Source organism: Crotalus tigris, unplaced genomic scaffold, assembly GCF_016545835.1.
Source record: "Crotalus tigris isolate CLP2741 ecotype Arizona unplaced genomic scaffold, ASM1654583v1 scf7180000018301.7375997, whole genome shotgun sequence".
In the NCBI taxonomy this organism is placed as follows: Eukaryota; Metazoa; Chordata; class Lepidosauria; order Squamata; family Viperidae; genus Crotalus; species Crotalus tigris.
This window is the reverse complement of record NW_024096931.1, coordinates 116,935-140,159: the sequence shown is the minus strand read 5'-3', so window position 1 is coordinate 140,159 and position 23,225 is coordinate 116,935. Positions and strand designations below refer to the sequence as shown.

The 23,225-nt window shown below is 40.2% G+C and overlaps 1 protein-coding gene across 1 annotated transcript in view; it reads left to right on the top strand.

Moving 5' to 3' along the window:
- Positions 1-21,744, top strand: part of IL4R (interleukin 4 receptor) — a 44,696-nt gene extending 22,952 nt beyond the window's left edge. Inside the window, exons 6-9 of the mRNA XM_039349650.1 lie at positions 18,227-18,326; positions 19,132-19,210; positions 19,296-19,345; positions 19,561-21,744. Of these exons, the coding sequence (XP_039205584.1) occupies positions 18,227-18,326; positions 19,132-19,210; positions 19,296-19,345; positions 19,561-20,443 (1,112 nt within the window). The 3' untranslated portion in view covers positions 20,444-21,744. The remainder of the gene's footprint in view (positions 1-18,226; positions 18,327-19,131; positions 19,211-19,295; positions 19,346-19,560) is intronic.
- The last annotated feature ends 1,481 nt before the right edge of the window (positions 21,745-23,225 follow it).

The window sequence follows — 23,225 nt, the reverse complement described above, 5'->3', positions numbered from 1 at the left end:
TGAGTGTGCTGAAGGCCACTTTTGCTCTGGGGAAGCTGCCTCTCATGTTCCCAGGCGGAACAAGCGTCAAACATTCTGGTTGAAAAGGGAAAGACTTCCTGATTGTTTGCTGCATTACAACTATTCTGAATTGTGCACCCATTATCAATATTTCAGCAGTGGCTTCCTAGGGGAAAATCTCTAAATATTTACAGCTAAGCACTGTTTATATTTCTAAGTAGATGTTGTAATACTGCAATTAGCTAGGAGCAAAATTAAAGAGATTTTTCTACAGTGTATAATTCCTGTTCAGCAAAGAATTTTTCCAAGGTTAATTAACAACTTTTTCCGTGTAGAGGAGTTAGATTTCCTATTCAAGATGATTAATTTCCCCTCAATTTATTAGATTCCTTCAGGGAAAGGGATTGGACTTAATCTATTGGTTTAATTGTATTGTAAAAAATGCAATTCTTGTCTACAATATATAACCAGAAATGGAAAAATTATAGCCTAAGAAGAAGTAATTAATTACTAAACATTTAAGTATGTTAAGTCAGTAATAAGGCAGAAACAATCACATTTTGCTAAAGGAAGCAGCATAATACTTTTTAAAAAACAATTTTAGTTCTTTGGCACCAGAATTTGCACAACTACATCAGTAGCCAGCCAAATCTGGAAACACACAAATAATAGAGGACAGTGATTTGGTGAAGACATAAAGTGCTGTCCATTAGAAACAATGGGACAAAGGAAGAAGAGGAGACTATGCAGAGATCGCCAGTCCTGCAAAGCTGCCTATGAACATAGCCTTTTTCTCCCACCTGTGGAAGTGCAGGGCTTGACAAAGCCAGGCTCTGAGGATGGGAGCCTGAGCTTAAAAATCTTACGATATGCTAAGTCTCCTTCATCTCACGGGAAATGCTTTAGAAGAATGCAGAAATGGTTTTGCACGCAAAATCCGGAACTAGAGGAGCACTAGGTTGCAGCAACCCCTCATCCTGTCTCAGGCAAGAAATGAAGAAATATTATGGGCTGAAGGAGCCATCTGTTTTTGCACTCTGTCTCCAGACATCCTAGCCGTGTTCCATTTAACTTTCAGTTCTTGCCCAAGCCTTGGCTGTGCATTGTGCGCCATCTTCTTCCTCTTGATGCAAGAAATGCACAGGATCATGGGAAGAAGAAGGACGTGGCTCCTTCAAATGCCTGATGGCTCTGAAGGAAAATATCCACGTTTCTGTACCTCCGAACTGACATGGTGCTCACTTGCAGCCATTCAGATCCGCCCTTCCCTGCCCCTTTTAACTCATCTCTCTGAGCCACCTGCACTTCTGAGATACTCCTGGTCCAGAATCATAGTAGAAACCTGGTCCTGGTGAGAGCACTAACGACCAGATGACTGAAAAACCACCTTTGGGGTGTCTTTCCTATCAGCTCATATTTTTGGTTAAATTTTAATTTTTTCTTCATTAATTTTAAACCAAATTATTTCAGTTTTTCCAATAATATTTCTATTCCCCCCAAGGAATGATCAACTATTAAAACCAAACTGCAAATGCTTTCTATTTTATATAACTGTTTTGTTACTCTCACCCCAGTTATTCTCTCATCTTACCTCTCGTAAGAACTTCCAAAGCCAAAGTGAACAACAGCTGTGAAAGCAACCAGGCTTGTCTTGTTCATTTGTGTATCTCACAAGGTTAAGTCAATTTACCATTTACTATTTGTGAGTTATGTGTCGATTTTACTCATTTGATAAAATTATCTTTAAAATACATTGTTTCCAAAAAATTTAAACAAAAAAAATCCAATTCAAATTGGCAAATGCTTTCTCCACAGCAAGAAATATCAACACGGCTTGTTTTTTATTATATTGCATATATTGATTATATTACCCCTCAGGGGTCTTTTAGGCAAAAAGCCACATTGATCTTTTTTTAAAAAAATCTTTTATTGGTTTTTAACAATTACAGTCTTTAGTGCTTAGTAAACAATATGTTGTCTAGGTTCACATACTTAACTTTAATTTATTCAATATAAATCTATTCAATACTGCACAATCCAGTGTTTTTCCTCTGATCCTCTTTTCTTCCCCAATTTGTTTTCACTACATTACACAATTACAATTTTTGCTACTGTTGGTGCATACAAAGTTAAATATAAACATCCTCATCATATTTTTCTAATATTATACAAATAACAATAATATCAATTTATAACCTCTTTTCTAGCCAATTTATATTTCAATTGTGTTTGAAATTAAAATCTCTTTGTTACATCAATATCCTGTTTTTCACTCTCTTATTTAATCATATTATGTCCCCTCTGGTAGATCAAATCTTCTGTTGTTTAAGTCTAACTCTCGCTTTCTTTCTTTGCCAAATAATTTTCCAGGCCAAGGCAATTAAATCGCCCAAAAACGTTCCTTCTATTTTTGTGAAAATTGCTTGGAATGAGGAAGACAATTGGGGTGGGATATTTTTGAGGGGGAATTCCACCCAATTATATTCCTTAAGAAACTCCCACGTTCCTTCTGCCTCAGCTTCTCTTTTCATTTTTTTGTCTCCCAAGTTCTGACATTTCCCAGCTCTATAGTCCATTTTTAAAGATCTTCTTCCTTGTCATCCAGTATATTTTGCTGACCTAAGGGGTAATGTGCCTTTTCCATTTTCATTATGGTAGCTAAGTCTTGCAGTGTTTTATTTGTATATGCTAGTTTATATTTCCCTTCTTTTATCTCTTCCATCTTTGGGTCAATTTCCTCTGCTTCCTCTCCTGATTTCTAGGTTATTTGTTCATACTTTGTAGTCGTTATCTGGGAATTTTCTAGTTGTAGATTTAAATTAGAGATTTGCTCATTTATGTTAGCTAGATTGTTTTTAGTCTCATCATGATTTCTTTTTTTTAAAAAAAAAACACATTTTATTGGTTTTTTAATTCTTAAGAAAAAGTACTCAGGGCACACCGTGGTGTTTGGGTAATCAAACATTCAAAAGTGAAACATATATAAACAACTCGACTCAATACATTCACTGTCCCTCTTATTTCCCTCAAATAGCATAGTACGTTTAAAATATTCCATTTCTAATTTAAATTTCTATTACTGCTAAACCTGAATTAGCTGTAGCATAGAATATATTTCCTTCAGAAAAGTATTTGTTTTTTCTTGAGGCATCACTCCTGCATCCTTGATTAACCTGGGTGGGGGCTTCAAATGGAGATGTAGGATATGTTTTTTTACCACTTTTAGTTGAGTATGCAGCATCCATTTTGTTTCTCCCCTCCAGATATTCTGTCAAAGCTTTTATGCTCTCTAAGTACAAGTCTCATCTAATATCACCAATCTTTCTTTTTTTGTAAAATTTTTATTAATTTTTTCCATACAATTCCATAGTGTTTATTCAACAACATGTTGTCTGAGTTTATCATTCACTAATACAAATTTAATCCTTTATTCTTTTCTCCAGCCATTGATAAAAAAAGTACCAAGTTTGATAGTATTCTGTTCTTTTTCTTTCAACCTCATAGTAAGTCTGTCCATTTCTGCACATTCTAATATTTTTTAATTATCTCTTCCTCTGATGGTAATTCTTCCTTTTTCCAATATTGTGCAAATATGATTCTTGCCGCTGTTATCACATGTAAAATCAAATATATACTTTGTTTAATCAATCTTTCCTTGCATAATACATAATAAAAAAAAGTTCAGGTTTAAAATCTACATGTTCTCCCAACATCTTTTCTAGCCAAGTATGTATTTTTTTTTCCAGTGCCTCTTTGCTTCAACACATGTCCACTATACATGATAATAAGTACCTAACTTATGTTTACGTTTCCAACATCTATCTGACATATTTTTAAACATTTTTGCCAATCTTGTTTATGGCAAGTGCCATCTATAAAACATTTTATATAAATTTTCTTTATAAGAAGCTGCCATTATCAATTTATAATTTTTTCCCACAAGTTTTGCCATTTTTCTAATTCTAGATAAGATGACCTTTCTTGTCATTTTTTTTATTGTGGGCACAACGGCACACAACAAAAATGAAATTTAGTTGCCCGCTCTCAAAGTAAAACACATACATGACACACACCTAAACATACTATATACAACATATGTATAGATCCACACCCCTACATATGCATAACAAATAAATATTAAATACTGCCCATCTTGAATATATAACGGAAGGAGGAAGCTTGAGAGTTCACAAGGTTAATGCTGTATGGAATGAAACTATGGCTGAATCTGGATGTTCTGCTATGGATACCATGAAGCCCCCTCCTCCCAGAAGGTAACAAGGAAAACCAGTCGTGGAGAGGCTATGTCGTGTCCCAGATGATCTTACGGACCCTGCTCAAGCAACGCTTCTGTGCTATGTCCTGGATGGGAGGGAGGGAACTGCCAATGATCTTTTCGGCCATCCTCACCACTCTTTGCACCGCCTTCCTGTCGGAAGCAGGGATGCCTCCAAACCAGACTGTGATGCTGTATGACAGGATGCTCTCGATCGTCCCCCTGTAGAAAGTGGTCAGGACAGGGGAAGGAAGGTGTGCTTTTCTCATGTGACGCAGAAAATTCAGGCGCTGCTGTGCCCGCTTCACCAGTTTCTCACTGTTGAGTGACCAAGCCAACCTACTCGTTAGCTCCACACCCAGGAATTTGATGCTGGTAACCATCTCCACAGGTGAATCATTAATGCACAGAGAAGTGTGGCTGTGCCTGCCTTTTCTGAAATCGACAATGATCTCTTTGGTTTTTCCGGTATTTAAAACTAGGCTGTTTTCCTTACACCACTTCACCAACCCCTCAACCTCCTTGCAGTAAGTTCCCATCTTGTCATCCTGAATAAGGCCCACTACTCTTGTATCATCTGCAAACTTCACAATATGGTTGGTGGCAAACCTAGTGACATGGTTCCGAAAGAAAGCAGATTTTCAAAGAATTTTGAGGCTTTTTCCTCTAAAAGAATCTTTTATTATTCTGCATAGCTTCGGCACTAACAAAGTTAAGCCAGAAACTGAATCCTCCCTCCCCCAAGCATCTGTAACAAAGCATAACTCAATCCTTCATTTTACAGTCATCAATCACATTCTCCAATTAATGTGAAGCGTGAGGTGCCCCTCCCGTTGCAGCTGAGCTGACCTTGGCCACACTGTGCCCAGACATTGTTATGGTTAACTTGCATACTTTCCCACCCCTTAAACTACTGCTATCTGCCTTAACTCTAGAAATGCTATACGGGCTAAATAAAACAGGTTTGCTTCTTCATATATGGCAAGCAAGAACATCCGATGTTAGCAGTCTTGACACCTAGCACAACAGTCATGGGTCAACAGGGTGAACAGCAGCGGACTTAGGACGCAGCCCTGAGGAGAACCTGTGCTCAAGAAAATGGTATTAGAGGTATTTGTTCCAACTCACATATATTGGGGTCTGTTGGTAAGAAAATCAATAATTGATTTTCTATGTTGTATCCAAAGTTCTTTGTCCATGTTATCATTGTTTCTTTAACTAGTTCATCTTCCATTTTCAAATTCAATAAAAATTTATAGATTTTATTAATTAGTTTCTCATCAGAGCTTAATAATGTCTGATCAAACAAGGTCTGCTCTTTATAAAATCCATACAGTTTGACATCTTTATCATATCTAACTTGCATTAATAAGTATGTCCACCATGATAGATCTACACCCTGATTTTCCATCTCTTGCTTAAATTTTAAATTCCCTTCAGAATTTAGAATATCTCTATATGTCCATATTTTCTCAAAATTAACTAAATTTGGATGTATACATGCTTCCATTGTTGAAAGCCACCCTGGTATTTTCAAATATATTTTACATTTTATTTTTTCCCATGTTAATAGAAATGTGTTTTTATATAGTGGTTCTGAAAGTATTTATGCATTTTATTTTTCCCATACCATAAAAAGGCATGCCAACCAAGTTGTAAGTCATGTCCCTCCAAATATAACAACCTTTTTGTTTCTGAGAGTTATCCATTCTTTTACCCATGCTAATACAGATGCTTGATAATATAAAACCCACTCTGGCAAGCCAAAACCTCCATTTTCCTTAGCTTCTTGTAGTATTTTCAGTTTAATTCTAGCTTTCTTTCCTTACCAAATAAGTTTCAAAATTAATGAATTGAAGTCTTCAAAAAAAATTTCTCTAGTTTTATAGGTATCGTTTGAAATAGAAACAGTATTTTGGTAGTATATTCATTTTCACCGTAGCAATTCTTCCTAACATCGACAACTGCACGTTTTTCCATTTTTCCAAGTCCAATCTTATTTGGTTCAATAATTTTATATAGTTATCTTCTTTTATCATTGAACATCTTGCTGTTAAATGTATTCCCAGGTATTTAACCTTTTTAACTATTTGTAGTTTTATTTTTTCTAATTTTTTTACTTAACTGTGGGGTTTTAACTATCACTTTAGTTTTTTCTCTGTTTATTTTCAGACCTGCTATCTCTCCATACTGTTCTATCTTTCCCAATAATTTAGGAATCATCTCTAACAGTTCTTCTAAAATAAATACCAAGTCATCTGCAAATGCTTGCAATTTATAAGTTTCACTTTTTATTTCTAGTTCTTTAATTTCTGTATCTTGTCTAATATTTCTGTTTAAAACTTCCAAAGTTAAGATAAATAACAATGGAGATAGTGGACATCCTTGTCTTGTACCTTTTATTATCTCAAAATTCTCTGTGTAATCTCTGTTCACAATCACTTTTGCTGTTTGTTTGTGGTATATCATATTTCAATCATATTTATAAAGTTTTCTCCAAAGTCCATTATTTTTAGTTGTTGAGTCATAAATTGCCAGGAAACATTATCAAATGCCTTTTCGGCATCTAAAAATATTAGTGCCAATTGTTTCCCTGGATGTAGTTCATAGTATTTCAATATGTCCATCATAACTCTTAGATTATTTTAATTTGTCTCTTTGGCAAAAATCCATTTTGATCTGGATGTATAAATTCAATTAAAAATCTTTTCAGTATCTCTGCTATTACTGAAGTAAAAATTTTATAATTCACATTTAGTAATGATATCAGTCTATAATTTTTTTATCTGAGTCAAATCTGAATCTTCTTTTGGTATTAAAATAATATTTGGTTCTGTCCATGTACTTGAAAGTTTAGCTTCCAACAAAAGTTCATTACACAAATCTTTCAACGGTGCATTTAATGTGTCTTGTAGGCGTTTATATAACTCTGCTGGTAGCCCATCTGGTCCCAGTGTTTTTCCATTTTTTTTTGTCTTCTTATAGCTTCTGTTAATTCCATCATTGTTATTTTTTCATTTAACATGATTTTAAAGTTTTCTGAAATTTTTGGTAAATTATTCTTTTTCAAACATTGAATCGTTTTCTCCCATGAAATTAATTCTATATCATACATAGTATTCTTTAATTATCTTTTTTATTTCTTTGTTTTTAAATTGTAAAGAGCCTTTTTCATCTACTAAATTATTTATCAGTTTTTTCTCCTTCTGTTTTCTAAGTTTATAGGCTAACCATCTTCCTGGTTTGTTTGCATTTTCAAAAAAAATTGTTTTACTCTTTTAACTTGCTGTGCCAATTTTTCTGATTCCATTACATTTAATTTATGTTTTATTATTTCCATTTGTTTTTTCAGTATTTTCTTTTGTGGATTTATTTGTAGCTGTAATTCTAGTTTTTTAAATTCTTCCCTTAATAATATATATTGTCTTTTTTCTTTGGTTTTTTTTTGCCATATATGTTATAGCTACACCTCTAAAGTATGCTTTGGCTGTATCCCATACATTTTATAGTGTTGTATCTTTTTTTGTTTTCTTTTAAAAAGAACTCCATTTCTCTTGTTGCTAATTCTATTAACTCTTTTTCTTTTAATATAGATTGATTCAATGTCCACCTTAATTTTTTTTTGTATTCCTTTCCATGTCATTTTTAAAGGATTATGATCTGCCCACGTACCTGTATACTGGTTCTTAATTCAGGTGTCATCCAAATCATGTCAATTCTGGAACAAGATTTATGACTATTTGAATAGAATATATATTGTAATTTTTTTGGATTAGTTTCCCTCCAAATATCTTGTATCCCAATTTCCTCTATCATATTAAAAAAAGTTTTAGGTAGTCTTTTTCTTCCACTTTTTTCTGTTTTACTGCTTTTATGGTCCAATGTCCCATCTACTACCATTTATCACCTTTAAAGCCCTTCATGGCATAGGGCCAGGTTACTTACAGGACCGCATACTGCCGCACAGTTCCCAGAGACCGGTGAGGTCCCATAGATTGGGCCTCCTTCAGGTCCCGTCGGCCAGACAATGTCGGCTGCTGGGCCCTCGGGGAAGGGCCTTTTCTGTGGTGGCTCCGACCTGGTGGAATCAACTTCCCCCGAGGTTCGAACTACTCCCACCCTGCCGGCCTTTAAGAAAGCCGTTAAAACTCTCTTGTTCCGGCAGGCCTGGGGCTGATGTCCCTGGGGGGGAGGCGGGATATGATCGGACATGCGGCATGATTGTATTATTTTATTGTATTATTGTTAGATGATTGTTTTAATTTTGTACGCCGCCCTGAGTCCTTTGGGATTGGGCGGCATATAAATAAAATTAAATAAATAAATAAATACTATGTCTCCTATTAAACAAATATTTTGGTATTCCATTTCTGTTATTTTTCTATGAAGATTTTGATAGAATTCTTCTTTTTTATTATTTGGTGCATATACTGCTACCAAAAGTGTTTTTTAAAGACATTTTATTGGTTTTTTTAACATTCTTAAACAAAAAGTACTCAAGACCCACCGTGATGGTTAGGTAATCTAACATTCAAAAGTGAAAATATATATAAACAACACAACTCAATAAATTTCACTATCCCCTCTCTATTCCCCTCAGTTAACACAATATATTTAAATATTCCATTTCTATTTTAAATTTCTATCACTATTAAACCTGTGTTATAACTTTATCAGTTTACAAATACAATAGTTTAAATCAAAAAATTATCGATTCTAATTCTTAATCTCTCACATCTCTCATTTTATACCAAACTCATTTATTTCTTCTTCCACTATACAATAGATATCTTAATAGCAATAAAATATTGATCAGCCCTATATATATGTAATCCCAAAGTCAACCCATCTCTTTAAAATAACAAAATAATACTAAACCTTGATTCATTCATATTCATTAAACAAAGTTCAAATTTTCTCCAGCTTATCATGCCTTATCATGTCTTTATTGTCATACAAGAAATCTATCCTAGTAATTTAAAACATTCCATAAATTATTAAAAGCATCCCAATCTAAGTAGTCATCATTTTTGCAATTCCAGTAAATAATAAATTTCATATATTTCCCAAACGCTACATAGGTACAATCCACTACATTCTTAATCTATTTAAAATATCTACTCTAATAATCATGCTCCTATATGTATATATATTTAGTTGCTTCTAACTCTGAATCTTAGTCCTTAAAACAATCCATAAATCCAGTATTGCCTTTTATTCCATTACACAATTTTAAATTTCTCTTTTAAGTCTAATTCTAGTTTTTTTCCTATATCAAGTAGGTTTCCATAAACACGCTTCCCTTTCAATCAATAAGTCTATTTTTGTTGCTTGGAATAGCCTTTGAAGAAATAAAAGTCCCATCCTTTGCATCAGACGTCTGTTTTTCTCCTCTTTAAAATATCGTTGCTTTATAATTTCAAATCTTAGTCCTTGCTTCTTCTATTCCTCAAAGTTACAGATGAAAGGCTTGTAAGATAAAATAAGCCTAAAATAAGGGAGGTGAGAAAGAGGAGGGAAGTAGGAATGTTTTAAGAGAGGGTGGATGCGGCCTGGGGGGAGTGGGCAGGTCGTACCAATGGTTATTTTATTTTAAAATTGTATTGTACTTTTTTATATATAATGTTTATATGGAAAAAAATAAAAACTTTTAATAAAAAAAAGATAAAATAAGCTCCTCTTTTATCTCAGTTGGTTCCTCTTCTAATAAAGAAGAGGGAATTAAGCTATTTTCCAAAGCACCTGAAGGCAGGACAAGAAGCAACGGGTGGAAACTAATCAAGGAGAGAAGCAACCTAGATCTAAGGAGAAACTTCCTGACAGTGAGAACAATTAATCAGTGGAACAGCCTGCCTCCAGAAGCAGTAAATGCTCCAACACTGGAAGTTTTTAAGAAGAGACTGGACAGCCATTTGTCCAAAATGGTGTAGGGTTTCCTGCCTGAGCAGGGGGTTGGACTAGATGACCTCCAAGGTCCCTTCCAACTTTACTACTATTACTATTACTAATGTAATTTGGTTTGTAGCATAGTCAAGTGTAGTCTGGTCATCCATTTGCATGTTTGAAGTGAAGTTTCTAGATCTTAGTTCTGAAGTGGATTCTTTCAGTATAGTACAAATTTCTGTAGTGGCCTCATGTATCTTTTCCAATATAAGCTTATAATTTAATTGTGAATGTAAATTCTCCATTTTGATAGTAGTTAGTAATAGTTTTTTGTTTTATTTATTTGTTTTGTTTGTGGAGGCTGTATTTGGTAAGAGTTAATCTATATCCACCCCCCAAATTCCCACAGCTCGGTTTATCTTTTTCAAAAAAAAAAAAAAAATGAAGATCAGGTCTGGTTTTACTTCAAAGAAATAACCAAAAGATGCAATATTAAATTTTCGCCACTAGATGTCCTCAGTAAGTTGAAGAAGAATATTTTCCAAACAGCATTGCTTTGTTTCTATCTTTAAAAGTATAGCGTGAAAGAAGAAATAATCTTTCAACACCAAATAGTAGTACAGTCCTTAGCAGAACAAAAAAGAGAGAAATTTCTGTATCCCAAAAAGTATGAAAATAAATTTTAATCTTATGAAATGCTTTCTTTCCCAAAAATATCAAAGCTGCTTTCTCTAGCCAGGGAAATAATTCCAACGAAGCTCTTACAGGCAGAAAACAAAGTCAAGTAGAGAGAGTAACAATGAAAAATCTCACCCGGATTCACCACGGGGGCTCTTAATGCTTAAATGTTCTTGACTTGCAGTCTGAAGCAGCAGGGTGATCGGCCATTTTACTGGCTGATCTTCTTCTCCGTCGGCCCTCAGAGATCGCCTGGACAGGTGGAGGAGCCGCCGCTCCTCCGGAGCCAAGCCAAAGCCTCTTCGACGGAAGTCGCACCCTCCAGGGCGACTTTCGACCCGTATAAGAGTCGACCGGCGGAGGGAGGGCTAGCCGTCGAGGAGACAAGTCTCCCCGTGCATCTAGAGTCGCCGCGAATCGGAACTGGAAGTCCCAAAAGTGTTTCTTTTTAATGTAGAAATTTTTCTACCATCACAATTCTTTCTTCTTCATCTGAATAAATCATTTTAGAATCTATTGTCTCTTTAACATATACAGCTACTCCTCTTTTTTTCTTTTGTGCTAATGCATAATAGAGTTTCTCAGTTTTGGGGTATTCCAAGAGTTTATAATATTGTTTTTTTATATATGTCTCTTGCAAACAAATTATATCAATATTTAATTCCTATAATTTTTTGAAGATTTATTTCTTTTTGATGGAGAATTCAGTCCATTTATATTTATTGAAAAAAATCTGTTTTCTTTCTCCATTTTGTTTATTTATATTAGATTTTGTTGATCTCATAGTCCTCTGCTCCCTTGCCTTTTCCTCACTCTCTTGATCAGGCTTCTCTTTCTCTTCTTCTATTTGGAAAGTTGTTTCCTCTACTGTTTGTTCTGTCTGATTCTGGTCTTACCTCTCCTCTTGTTGATGTTGTAGTCTTTCGTTTAGGAATGTTTGATTTCTTTCATCAAAGTCTGCTGCCTTCCAAACTGAGTCCAGTCGATATCTTGTATTGTTCCAATTGATTAAGATCCCTTCTGGCATTAACCATCTAAAGTTTATATCTTTTGCAATTAACTTTGTAGTCAAAGGTGATAATATCTCCAATCTTAATGACAATAGAACAAAGTTTCATCTAGTTTTCTGGTGTTTATGTATAGCCTTTACAATCCAATAGGTTTCAAAATATGAGTTCAGTCCTAAAAACAATGTTTTGTAACAATTCTTCTGCTCAAGCATCCAAAAATGGTCAGTCAGGCAAAGTTGCAACCCACAATATTCAAATAGTTCAAAATGTTCAGCCACCCTGAAAAGAATTCAAAGGTCTCTCCGAGCCAGACGTAGCCAAAAGTCAAATTTTTCTTTCTCTCCCAATAGTCCTTAAGATTTAAAGTCCGTGCTCAGTAGATATTTATAATCCAAGAAGGTCAGGGTGATAAATATGCCAAAATATTTTCCTCTGTTGCCAGCTGTTCTCCATTAAGTTAGGAGTCACTGAGCAGCCAGGAATTGTTATCTATGTCTAGGTTTCTTGCCAGGTCAACATCAATCCTTGCAGTTGTGGTGCTATACTCTAATCCACCACTACATGTCATTCAGTATCTATTTCCACTCTTAAGAGAGAAGGTTGATTTCTTATATTTCACCCCAATGTTTTTTTTAAAGAGAAAATCTTAACAGTTATCTCAGTTCTCAAATATATCAAAACTGTAGTTTTATGTTACTTCCACTTCAATATTATGTATTTCTGTCCCACATAGTAGAAATTAAAATACCGCTTCCATTTCTCTGGAAGGGTGGGTCTACAATCCCCTTCCTTCTCACGTTTGGAGGTTTTAGCTTCTTGGGAGTCTCTTCCAGGAAATTCAATTATAAAGTAGTAAAGAAAGGATCAATATTCTCATCCAGTTTCAAACATGCTGTTTATGATTTGCTGGTTAGTGCTTTCTTCTTCAGTTGTCAGTGGCTAATGGCTGGTTACAAGAATGCAGCCATTCTTTCCCCTGCCAGTTTGGAGGGCTTTCGTCAGATCTCTCCATGATCGATGAGGCACCCCTCCTTCTTCATCGCCAAGAGGCGACATTAGGCCATTTTAGGGCCCCCAGCAGGACGAAATCAATTGCGGAAGGCAGAGTCCTGCCTTCCTGCATCCATTTCACCACAACACTAAACTGGACGTCTCCCACATTAATCTTCATGTATAAAGTCCTCCATAACAGCTTTAATTCTTTCAGCTAAGACCATAAATATTCATTTCCTTTTTCATTTGAAATTCATACATACTATCATGGTTCCAATACATGAAACCCATCAAAAGAACTTTAAGGCAAAAATTCTTCCTTAAAGAACATTTTATTCAGGAAACAAAGTATCGGCACTACATAGTTGAACCTAAAAACTAAATTCCTTTTCCCCCAGATACAAAATAATAAAGTGCAGTTCCCATCCCCAGTAAGCTGTCATAAATCACATTCTCCAATTAGCCTAATTAGCCTCTGATGGCTTTTGATAATGCGTTGATCACCTGCTTGTGAGCAAGGCAATCTGCTGGATTATGGAGTAGTCATTCCTTAGCACTTAGGACTGACTGATTTTTTTAATTGGGCAAAAACACTGGTATTTCCAATGAAGCTTTTCCTTTTCCTTAAACCTTCTGTTTTATCATTACCTTTTGATAAAATTTTAAGTAAAATTTTAGTTTTATTCTTATTCACCTTAAAATCAGAGACCTGTCCATACTGCGCTAAAATTTCAACCAATTCGTTAACCAAATCTGTTGGATAAGATAATGTCACCACCAAATCATCAGCAAAAGCTTTCAACCTATAATCAATCTTATTTATTTTTATTCCTTTTAATCTAGAGGATTCTCGAATTTTAATAAGTAAGATTTCCATAGTTAATACAAATAACAAAGGGGATAAAGGACAACCTTGCCAAATACCTTTTTCTATTTTAAATTGCTCTGTTAATCCCCCATTAATTATAATTTGTGCTGATTGTTGCTGATATACAGTTTTAAGAGCACACAAAAATTTATCTCCAAAATTCATTTCCTCTACCACTTTCAATAAAAATTTCCAATCTAATTGAACAAAAGCTTTCTCCGCATCTATAAATATTAAGGCAGCAGGAATTTGATTATTCTTATCCAAATATTCTATTACATTAACCAGTTGTCTTACATTATTTTTCATGTATCTTCCCGTTATAAATCCCGATTGATCAGTATGAATCAGTTGTTTCAAAACCTGCATTAATCTAATTGCAAAAATCTTTGCAAAAATTTTATAGTCTGTATTTAACAAAGATATAGGCCTATAATTTCTAGGCTGGGTCAAGTCCTGATCATCCTTTGGAATCAATGATATGAAGGCCCTTTTCCAGGATGGAGGCTGCTTCATTTTCTTGATCGGCCTTCAACCTGGCAGCTTCAGCTTCTCGATCGGCCTTCACTCTGGCAGCTTCAGCTTCTCGATCGTTCTTCATTTTGATTGCTTCAGCTTCTAGCTTGGCCTCTATTTCAGCTTCCTCAAGTTCTATGGCTGCCAACTCCTTCTTTCTCTGCCTCTCCTCTTGTGCCACGCGAAAGACAGCTTCAGCAGCTTTAGCATCTATGATCATTTGTTTGATTTGTGAGATTCGGGAGGTTCGGCTATGACGGGAAGATGCCTTCGAAAGGCGGGAGGTGCCTGTGACATGCGGTTGTTGGGACATGCTGGAATGTGTCTTGGATTTGTGGCGGAAAGATGAGGTTGTTCCAGACACGTGGGATGGAGCCGCATGCGACTGTTGGGATGGTGTATGTGAATAGTGGGAAACTTCGGACTCGGCTCTGTCGACCGGTCTGCTTCTCTGGTGAGGCTTGGGCTGTGGGGAACACTCCTTTTGTTCGTGGTAGAGTTTGTACAGTCTCTCCCAGCCTCTTTCAATGCGCCTGTGGATGGTGTCCAGATGTGAGTTCATGGCTTCTGTGGGCTTTCTTTGTTGTCTCAGATCATACTGACCCTGAGACGTTTTTGGCTTTGTCGAGGCTTGAGCTTCAGCCTCTTTGTGCAGGTCAAGGTTGGCTGTTGGCAGCATTTCTCCTTGGCCAGCTGGTTGGTGTATCTAAGCTAGGCTGGTTGGTTGAACCCCCTCTGCTAGATCAGCGGAACACTCTGCCATGGCTAAGACAGGTTCAGAACACTTCCTAGCTATTTTGAAGCAAATTGGGTGAACTTTTCCTTTTGACCAATAGGGGTCGCTGCTTGCAGATCAGCTACTTGGGTACTGTCTTTGGATGGAGGTGCCACTGGGAGCGTTCTCCTGCATTTGTGGGTACTTCAGCGCAGTTCACCCCATCACCACTAGGGGTCACTTGCTGCGGGTCAGCTACCAGGGTGTTCTTCTTTCGAGGTTCACCCTTTGTCCACTAGAGGGCCTCCTCTGGCCACAGTTAAAGGCTTGCATGTAGTTCCTCCTTTGACCACTAGGGGGCGTCTGAAGAAAGGCCAGTCAAATTCTTCCTATTACCACGTTACTGCTAGTGGGCCACTGAAAGAATGTAGAGGTACAAACTTCCACCTGGCGACCACGTTACTGCTAGTGGCTACTGACAGAATGTAGAGGTACAAACTCCCACCATTGAGTTGCAGGCTGGAACTCTGGGTCATCAGCTGTGATAATAGGCGAAGGCAATTGGCTCTTGTTTTCTTTCTCTCAAGTTGGAACAACTTGGTCTTCAGCTTGTGTGAGTGAGTGGGTACTTTGGCGAAGTTCACTCTCTGTGCCCTCTAGGGGTGTTGGTAGCTTGGGATAAATTTAAGTAGCTTGCACTTTAACTAACAGATTCACTCTGTGAAGCTAGTGCTGTGAGCAGTGAAGTTCCTTTTCTCCCTCTAAGAAATGCTCTTGGCTAGGCTTGCTGTGAGCCTGTAATTGTCAGTTGTAATAACTCAGTTTTAAGTTGACCACCAGGGGGTGCTCCTGCAACGCCATTGGAGTTGGGTCTGCTTCTGTAACCATAACATTGGCTGAAATTCCAAGCATTCTTAAGGGAGGAGGGAGCTTAGCTTTTTCTCTAGTACTGTGATGGCTGGCAAATTAGTTGTTCAGAGAATTCAAAAGACACGTTCTTGGCAGCGAGCTGATTAAGCAAAGACATCTTTTTTTGGGGTCTAGCTACATAGGCAGTAATCTCTGTGATTACTTAGAAGCAGGCGAACACTCCTCTCATCAATGCTGGGTCACTATGGCAACGAATGGTTTATTGTGTGCCATCTGGGGCCCGAGGGAGGAAATGGCTTTGCAAGGGCAATTAGCTCTCCTTGGCTGTTTAATTTAACGGCAAAGAAGGAGGGTGGAATAAGGCCCAAAGCTTCTTTTGGTGTTAGAAATCAGAGTTTACATGCAAGAACAAGAGTGTGGGTTTTCTCTTTGCCTTGTAGACAGATCCAAAGGCAATTTAAAAACAGCACAAGGCACATTATACTTTACTGTACTTTGAAGCGTTGGCTGGCAAGCAGGATTTGACTGGTAATGAATCCTTGCCGGCAGGTAAGCTTTGTCATGCAGTGGCTACTTGTGGAGCTGACAGCGAATTAGTAAAACAATACATCTGACTCACACCTTCTTTGAAGCGCTGACTGCCTTCACAAACACACTGACTTCGCTTTGCAGGCTTTAATGGGAGACAGAGCTCAGAGATTACTGTTGCAGGCAATTGAAGGAAATTAGCCCCGTCAAATTACTACCTGCGAGAAAATATCTGCTTTACTTCCTTCAAACCGTTGCAGGAGCTCAGAGGAGGAATAATCTTTATTAAATTACTGTTCTGCCCAGACGGAACTCGTGGCTCTGAATTCAATCTAAACAGTCAGCTAACTCGATAGAAATGATTTAAACAAACATTTACTATCCAGGGATTCTAAGCAGAGACTTACTATGCTGTAGATACATCTGGTTTTCCATATTTGTTCATTCCTCTAGGTAATTTAATATTGAATTTTCCCCTCTTCTTCTGCTGAGAGTCACATGTTGGCAAAACACATGTGGCTAGATGAACAAAGGCTTGCATCTGGCTTGTGTCCAGGAAGTCTCCCAATGACCCTTTTTGACTCCTCCCACTGACCCATCAACATACCCAGCATTTAACCCAATAACTGCCAGATATTCTAACATACTAACACATGCTCCCTAGTTAGAGTTACGTAGGTCTATGCTAAGTCCAGAACAAGAGGTCTTCTAGTCCAACCCCCTGCTGAAGCAGGAGACCTTCTACCATTCCAGACAAGTGGCTGTCCAGTCTCTTCTTGAAAGCCTCCAGGGATGGAGCACCCATGGCTTCTGGCCCACTGGTTAATTGTTCTCAGGAAATTTCTTCTTAGTTCTAGGCTACTTCTCTCCTTGACGAGCTTCCATCCACTGCTTCTTGTCCTGCTTTGAGTGCTTTGGAAAATAGGTTGACCACCCCCACCGTGGCAGCCCCTCAAATGTTGGAAGACTGCTCTCCTGTCCTCCCGTAGTCCTTCTTTTCACTAGGCTAGCCATACCAATTCTTATTGGAGAAGACTGAACCAGAGACGAATCAAGCAGCTTTTAAATTTGTCCGTCCACTAAAATGCTGGTTTCCCCTTTTTTTCTTTTTCCTTTTGTGTTTAAGATACCCAAACAAGACTTTAGGTTGTTCTGAGCATTGTTCATTGAGCTTCGGCTTCCTTGACCGCAGCTCTGGAGTTTGGCCACCTCTCTTTCGACTTCCAGTCTATGTTTGTTTTCAACTAACTGTGAAGCTCTCTTGTCTCAAATTGTCCTCCATTTTTTCCTCATATTTGCAGTTATGCTTTTAATACGCTTCTTTGGGAACCTCCACCCACCTTACAGTCCTTTTCCCATTAGTTCCTCCTGCTGCAGGATCCTGCTGATATTTGCTCTGAGTTCACCAAAATCTGCTTTTTTGAAGTGCAAGATATGAGTGGAGGTTGTCTTCCTAATGGGGTGGGTTCGAGGAGAAGATGTTGTTGAGAATTTCTTCAATCACTGCTGCAGTTGTTCTGTAGCAACTTGGTTGTGCCAATCAGTGTCAAGTCTTCTCTGTCCATCAGCGTCAAGTCAAAGATAAGTAATCCTGCTGGGCCTTCTCCATCCGAAAGAAAGTTGTCAGCAAGACAAGTCAGGAATTTCCTGGGAAAAACTTGCTTGGCAGAGTTTAACCGATGCTAGGATTAAGTCTCCCCTCATTTATTGCCATTTTTGCAACACTCATGTGACCCACTTGGTAGGCTTTGCTGTGAAATCAGCTGATGCCAGGACAGAGATTGGCCCCAGATCAAGAGGGCACAGAGCCTCAGCCCCAATTTTCTCCAGCTCAGCCACTTGAGCGGTCCTGAGTTGGTGCTGATTTCCATCTTTTCCTCCTTTTGCAGATTTTGAGTCCAACTCTGAAAAGAAATCCTGGAAGTCCATTGTTTGGCTGTGTATGATGATCATCAGTCTCATTCTCTTCTGCTACATCTGTTTCCTGTGGTGGGTTTCATTTATTGATTTGCTTGTTTGCTTGTTTTATAAGCCGCCTCCGGCATTCGAGTGACTCTCAGTCCCCTACAACATTTAAATCAATAAACAAGTAGCAAACAGTAAACAGAAATAAATACTACTACATTAGAGAAGGAAACTGCAAAAACCGGGGAACAGAGTCCCTCTCCAGGATGGGATGAGAAATTGCCTTTTGTAAGAGCCTGCCTCGAAGAGCGTTCCTAAGCAACTCCAGACTAGAGTTAAGTAGATATTGGGATGTGGGATTCTGCCCCACGGATATAGCCAGCTCTAGAACAGGCATGTCTCAGAGTTCTCCACAAGATGATGTAATTTTAATAACAGGACCTGGTGCTTGGCTGGATGTAGCAAGATGGGCAGACATACCTGGAGATACGCAGGTAACCAGGCCCTGAGCCATAAAGGATTTTCTTAGTAACAGCCACCTCACTCAGCAGCCTCCTGGAGATGTTAACTAGAAGTGGAGAGAGATCAAGCCCTGAGTGATTTCCCAAAGAGCTCAGCCTCAATTTCCTCCCCCCACCCCCGTTGGGATCAATCTGAAGGAGAGGAGGGAAACCAGGCAATATTATGACCATTCAAATGGTGCCTAATACAACTCCCCTGTGCGGGGGTCTTAAAGCCGCAGGTGTTTGGGACATCCAGCGCAGGCGGTGCCTGTCCTGCCTGGCTTTTGTCTGCTCTTGTGAGGCTTGCTGAGGGTCTGCATGGGCTGCAGCTGCAGTTTTCCTGCATTTCTTCAGATAATGAAGTGAGTTCTTTTCTTGCTTTGCAGGGTGAAGAAGAAATGGTGGGACGCGATCCCAAATCCCCGCAAGAGCAAAATGGCAGAAGATATAATGGCGGGAAAATTGGTAGGCTTCCCCAGGGTGGCTCCTTTGGGGGGGGGCGGGGCACCCTCCAGATAAGCACCCTCAAGTGTCTTCCTGCTTCTTTCAGTTTTGGGTCTTTGGCAAGATGGAGACGGCTCCCTGCGACTCCCGCAGACGGTAGGTAGAGCGGAGAGCAGCTGCTCTGGCCCCTGAGGAAGGGCAGGGCAGGGTCTGCTACCCTGGAGCTATTCCTGTCTGTGTCATCGAAGCTGAGGGAGAGTCTGTCATGGGGGAGGCAGATGAGCCGCCAGGCAGCAGGAGGGGGAAGGCGAACAAGCGGAGGGGCAATACACTGATCCTCGTGTCTTTCCTTCCTGACATGCAAACTGCAGGCAGTTTCCAAGCAAAGGTGGTGCCAGTCTCCCTCATCAGCCTCTAAGTGTGAACCAGGAGCCCTTTTTAGTCCCCGAAGAAGTCTTCTTGAGCGAAGGCTCTCTAACCACAGGCCGCAGTGCCGGAGATGTCAAACCAGGAAGCCCGGAAGAGGCAGAGGAAGAGATGGAGCACGTCCCACATGAAGACGCTGTGGCTGGTCTCTTCAGGGACCTTCTGCATGGTGCCCTGAGCACAGGGGATCTGGGGGTCCCAGCAATCTCCCCGCAAAGCTGCGCCCCTCCAGAGAAGCCCGACTGCCTGGAGGCTTTCTCCCAGCCTACTTATCAAGGCTGCCAAGTGGTGGCCGAGGGCTCTGGGCTGGAGCTGTCTTTATCAGGGCAAGGCCCAGCCACTCGCGAAGGACAAGCCGACTGGCTGCCTGGGCTAGAGAGCTCACTGGTGGATCCCTCCTGCACTGCTCTCCCTCAGGCAGAGATCAGTCCTGCTGCCCCCTCGGCTTCAGGCTACAAGTCCTTCAGCAGCCTGGAAGCTCAGCCAGGGAGCGGCTTCAGCCCGTCTTGGAGTCAGTGGCCTTGTGTTGCCCAAGAAGGCCAAAGCCAGCAAGCTTGGGGTAGCACCAGCCCCGGTCTTCTGCCACTGCCGGACACTTCTGGAGGCTTCCCAGCAGGCCAAGATGCTTTCTCTCATTATGGAGCGGCTGTCCCAGAAACGTGGCTTTTCCCTCCACAGCAAAGAGTGGCCTCGGGAGCTTCTGCTCTGCTGGCCTCTGGAGTGAGCCTGCCTGGTCCGAAGGCGGCTTTCTTCTCCGGCTACCGGGCCTTCAGCTGTGCCCTCCAGAGCAGCCTCACCTCCCCAGAGTTGTGTGTGAAGCCCTTCTAGAAGCCTTTCCTCCAAGCATCCAAGAGAGGCTTCTTAGGGGCAGGGAACTCATTAAGACCCTGAAAAAAAGAACAAAGGGAGATTGTGCTTAAACGTGGAGCTAAACAGATGTTACACCTTTTCAGATAAAAGTAGATTAAGCCCACTGCTGGAAACCCATTTCCTCACTTCACAATTTGCAGCTTTCTGTGGACTGTCACAGGGAATGTGCGTGGTGGGTCAGGCAGTCTACATCATGGGGTGTACAGTATCTGTCCCAGCTTGTGCCCCTTCCCAATTTCAGGTCTTCCTAGAGTTATGGCTACAGAAGGGGGTCTAGGTTATGCCCCTTCCTCTGGAAAGTGGCTGCTGTGGGCACCTTGCCCAACCCAGTCCCGCTTGCCTCCAAGACCTTCATCCCTCCAGTTGGCCTTCCTTGCTCTTCTTGCAGTTGGAGATGCCACAAGCCACAGCTCGGAGGGAAGGTCAGGCTGGAGCGAGGGTCCTCCTGGAAAGAAGGAAGGCCACCTCCCCATCGGGGTCTTGCCTGGAGGGATGCAAGAAAGCTCTGGGGCCTTTCAGATCTGTTATGCTTGGTATGAGGAGTGCAGTGCAGGTCAGGTCTTCCCCTTCTCTACCTAAAGGAGAGGTGACACTGCTGTCCAGGGGTCAGGGAAGCCACACAAACACACATGCATTGCAGAGCCATGAGGCCTTTAAAAGTCTTCCAGACCCAACTAGTGGAAGGGACACACACACACACAGTTTGATTACCCCTGACTCACAGCTGGCTGCACTGGTTCCCAGTTTCCCTCCAGGTCCAATTCAAGGTGTTTTTCATCTTTAAAGCCCTTCATGGGATCAGGTTGTGAAAGCAACCATCTCACCCCAATGGGACTAGCCTGCCCCATGCACTCTGGCAGACGGGGTTTGCTGCAGACCCCATTGGTCAAGGAACTTCAGCTGGTGGGGTCTAGGAGAAGGGCCTTTTCTGCCACGGCCCCCACTCTTTGGAACATTGTGTCTCTCAAGGTGAGATCCATCCCCATCTGTCTCCTCCCAGAAGAGCCTCAAAACCTGGCTCGGCTGGTTGGTTTGGGGCCCCAACTAGCCCCCCCCCCCACGCTGGAGGTGGGTAGTGGACTGAGAGAAGATCCCGCGTTCATGCTCTCGGTTTTCAGTCTTTTCCTATATCTTACTAATGCTTTTATATGATTCTATTACATTGCAAGCTGCAAGGGTATCTCTTGGATAGTGAGATTAGTGGCATATACATTTAATAAATAAATAAACAACCCATTTACAGCCCTGCCATTGTACAAGTTGGGGTCCTGCTTACCTTTTTCTGACTCCACCATGGTTGAGATGTATGGCTCATGCCCCCTCCCCCACAACTTGACTCACATTTTTGAGAATTCCCAACATATTGGGGGGGAGGGGCAGCAGAAAGATTGATGGCTCATGGAGGACCACTCTAGTAGACTAAGCTGAGTTGTCACATGAGATGCTTGGGGAACAGGACTTTTAGTGGGCCTCTTGGCAAGCCAGAATTGGTACTGATGGTAGAAGGCTTTGCCAAGAGTCAGTGACCAGCCTTGCTGTTGCACCTGAGGAGAACACAAATCCCATGTTGCAAGCACTCAGCCAGAGTAAAGACAGAACAATCCAGTTGCATCCCTCTAAAGGTGAGAGCCGCGAAGAACCCCTGAAGGATGCAACTCCCGTCCCTGCTCATTCCAGCACTGTCCCGGTTGGACTGTTCTCCACCGAGGGCTGCCACTGAGCAACGCATTCTTCTCCCACAGGCACTATCTAGAGGCCACAGCCCTGCCAGAGAATCAGCATAAATGTATGCAAGTAGTCTTCCAACCATTATTATTATTATTGAACATATGTTGAGAATACGACAGAAAAGAAGTAAACAAACGCATATGATCCAAGTAACTAAAAACGGGGGGAGGGGAGGGCAATGGCATCATAACTGGATGCCCAATTCAGCTCTTCAGGCAGTGGCCTCTGGCATTGCTTCGTGCAGATTTTCTAGGGAACCATGTAGGCAATCTTGCACAAAATGTTTAATAGTTTGTATAACAGCCCACAATTACAACGAGGGGAAACTTTCCATCCTCACTGATACAGGGCAGAGACACCTCATCCAGTAAAACACATTGTTTTGTCCAGACAAAGCAAGGTAAGTCAAAACCAGGTGGTTTGGTAGAGAGATTTCAATCAGAACAGCTGGAAGGGACCTTGGAGGTCTTCTAGTCCAAACCCCTGCTCAAGCAGGAGATCCTCTACCATTTTAGACTGGTGGCTGTCCAGTCTCCTCTTAAAAATCTCCAGTAATGAAGCACCTGCAACTTCTGAAGGCAAGCTGTTCCACTAGTTAATTATCCTCATTGTTAGGAAGTTTCTCCTTAGTTGTAGTTGCTTCTCTCCTTGATTAGTTTCCATCCATTGTTTCTTATCTTGCCTTCTGGTGCTTTGGAAAATAAGTTGACCCCCTCCTCTTTGTGGCAGCCTTTCAAATACTGGAATCCTGCTATAATGTCCCCCCTAGTCCTTCTTTTCTCTAGACTAGCCAAACCAAATCCTGCGACCATTCTTCATATGTTTTAGTCTCCAGGCCTTTAATCATCTTAGTTGCTCTTCTTTGCACTTTTTCCAAAGTCTCAACATTTTTTTTGTAATGTGGGGACTAAAGCTGGATGCAGTATTCGAGGTGTGGTCTTACTAAGGATTTATAAAGCAGTTGTCAACACTGCAACTTCATTTTCGATTGCCACAGTTGGGAGGGGGGGAT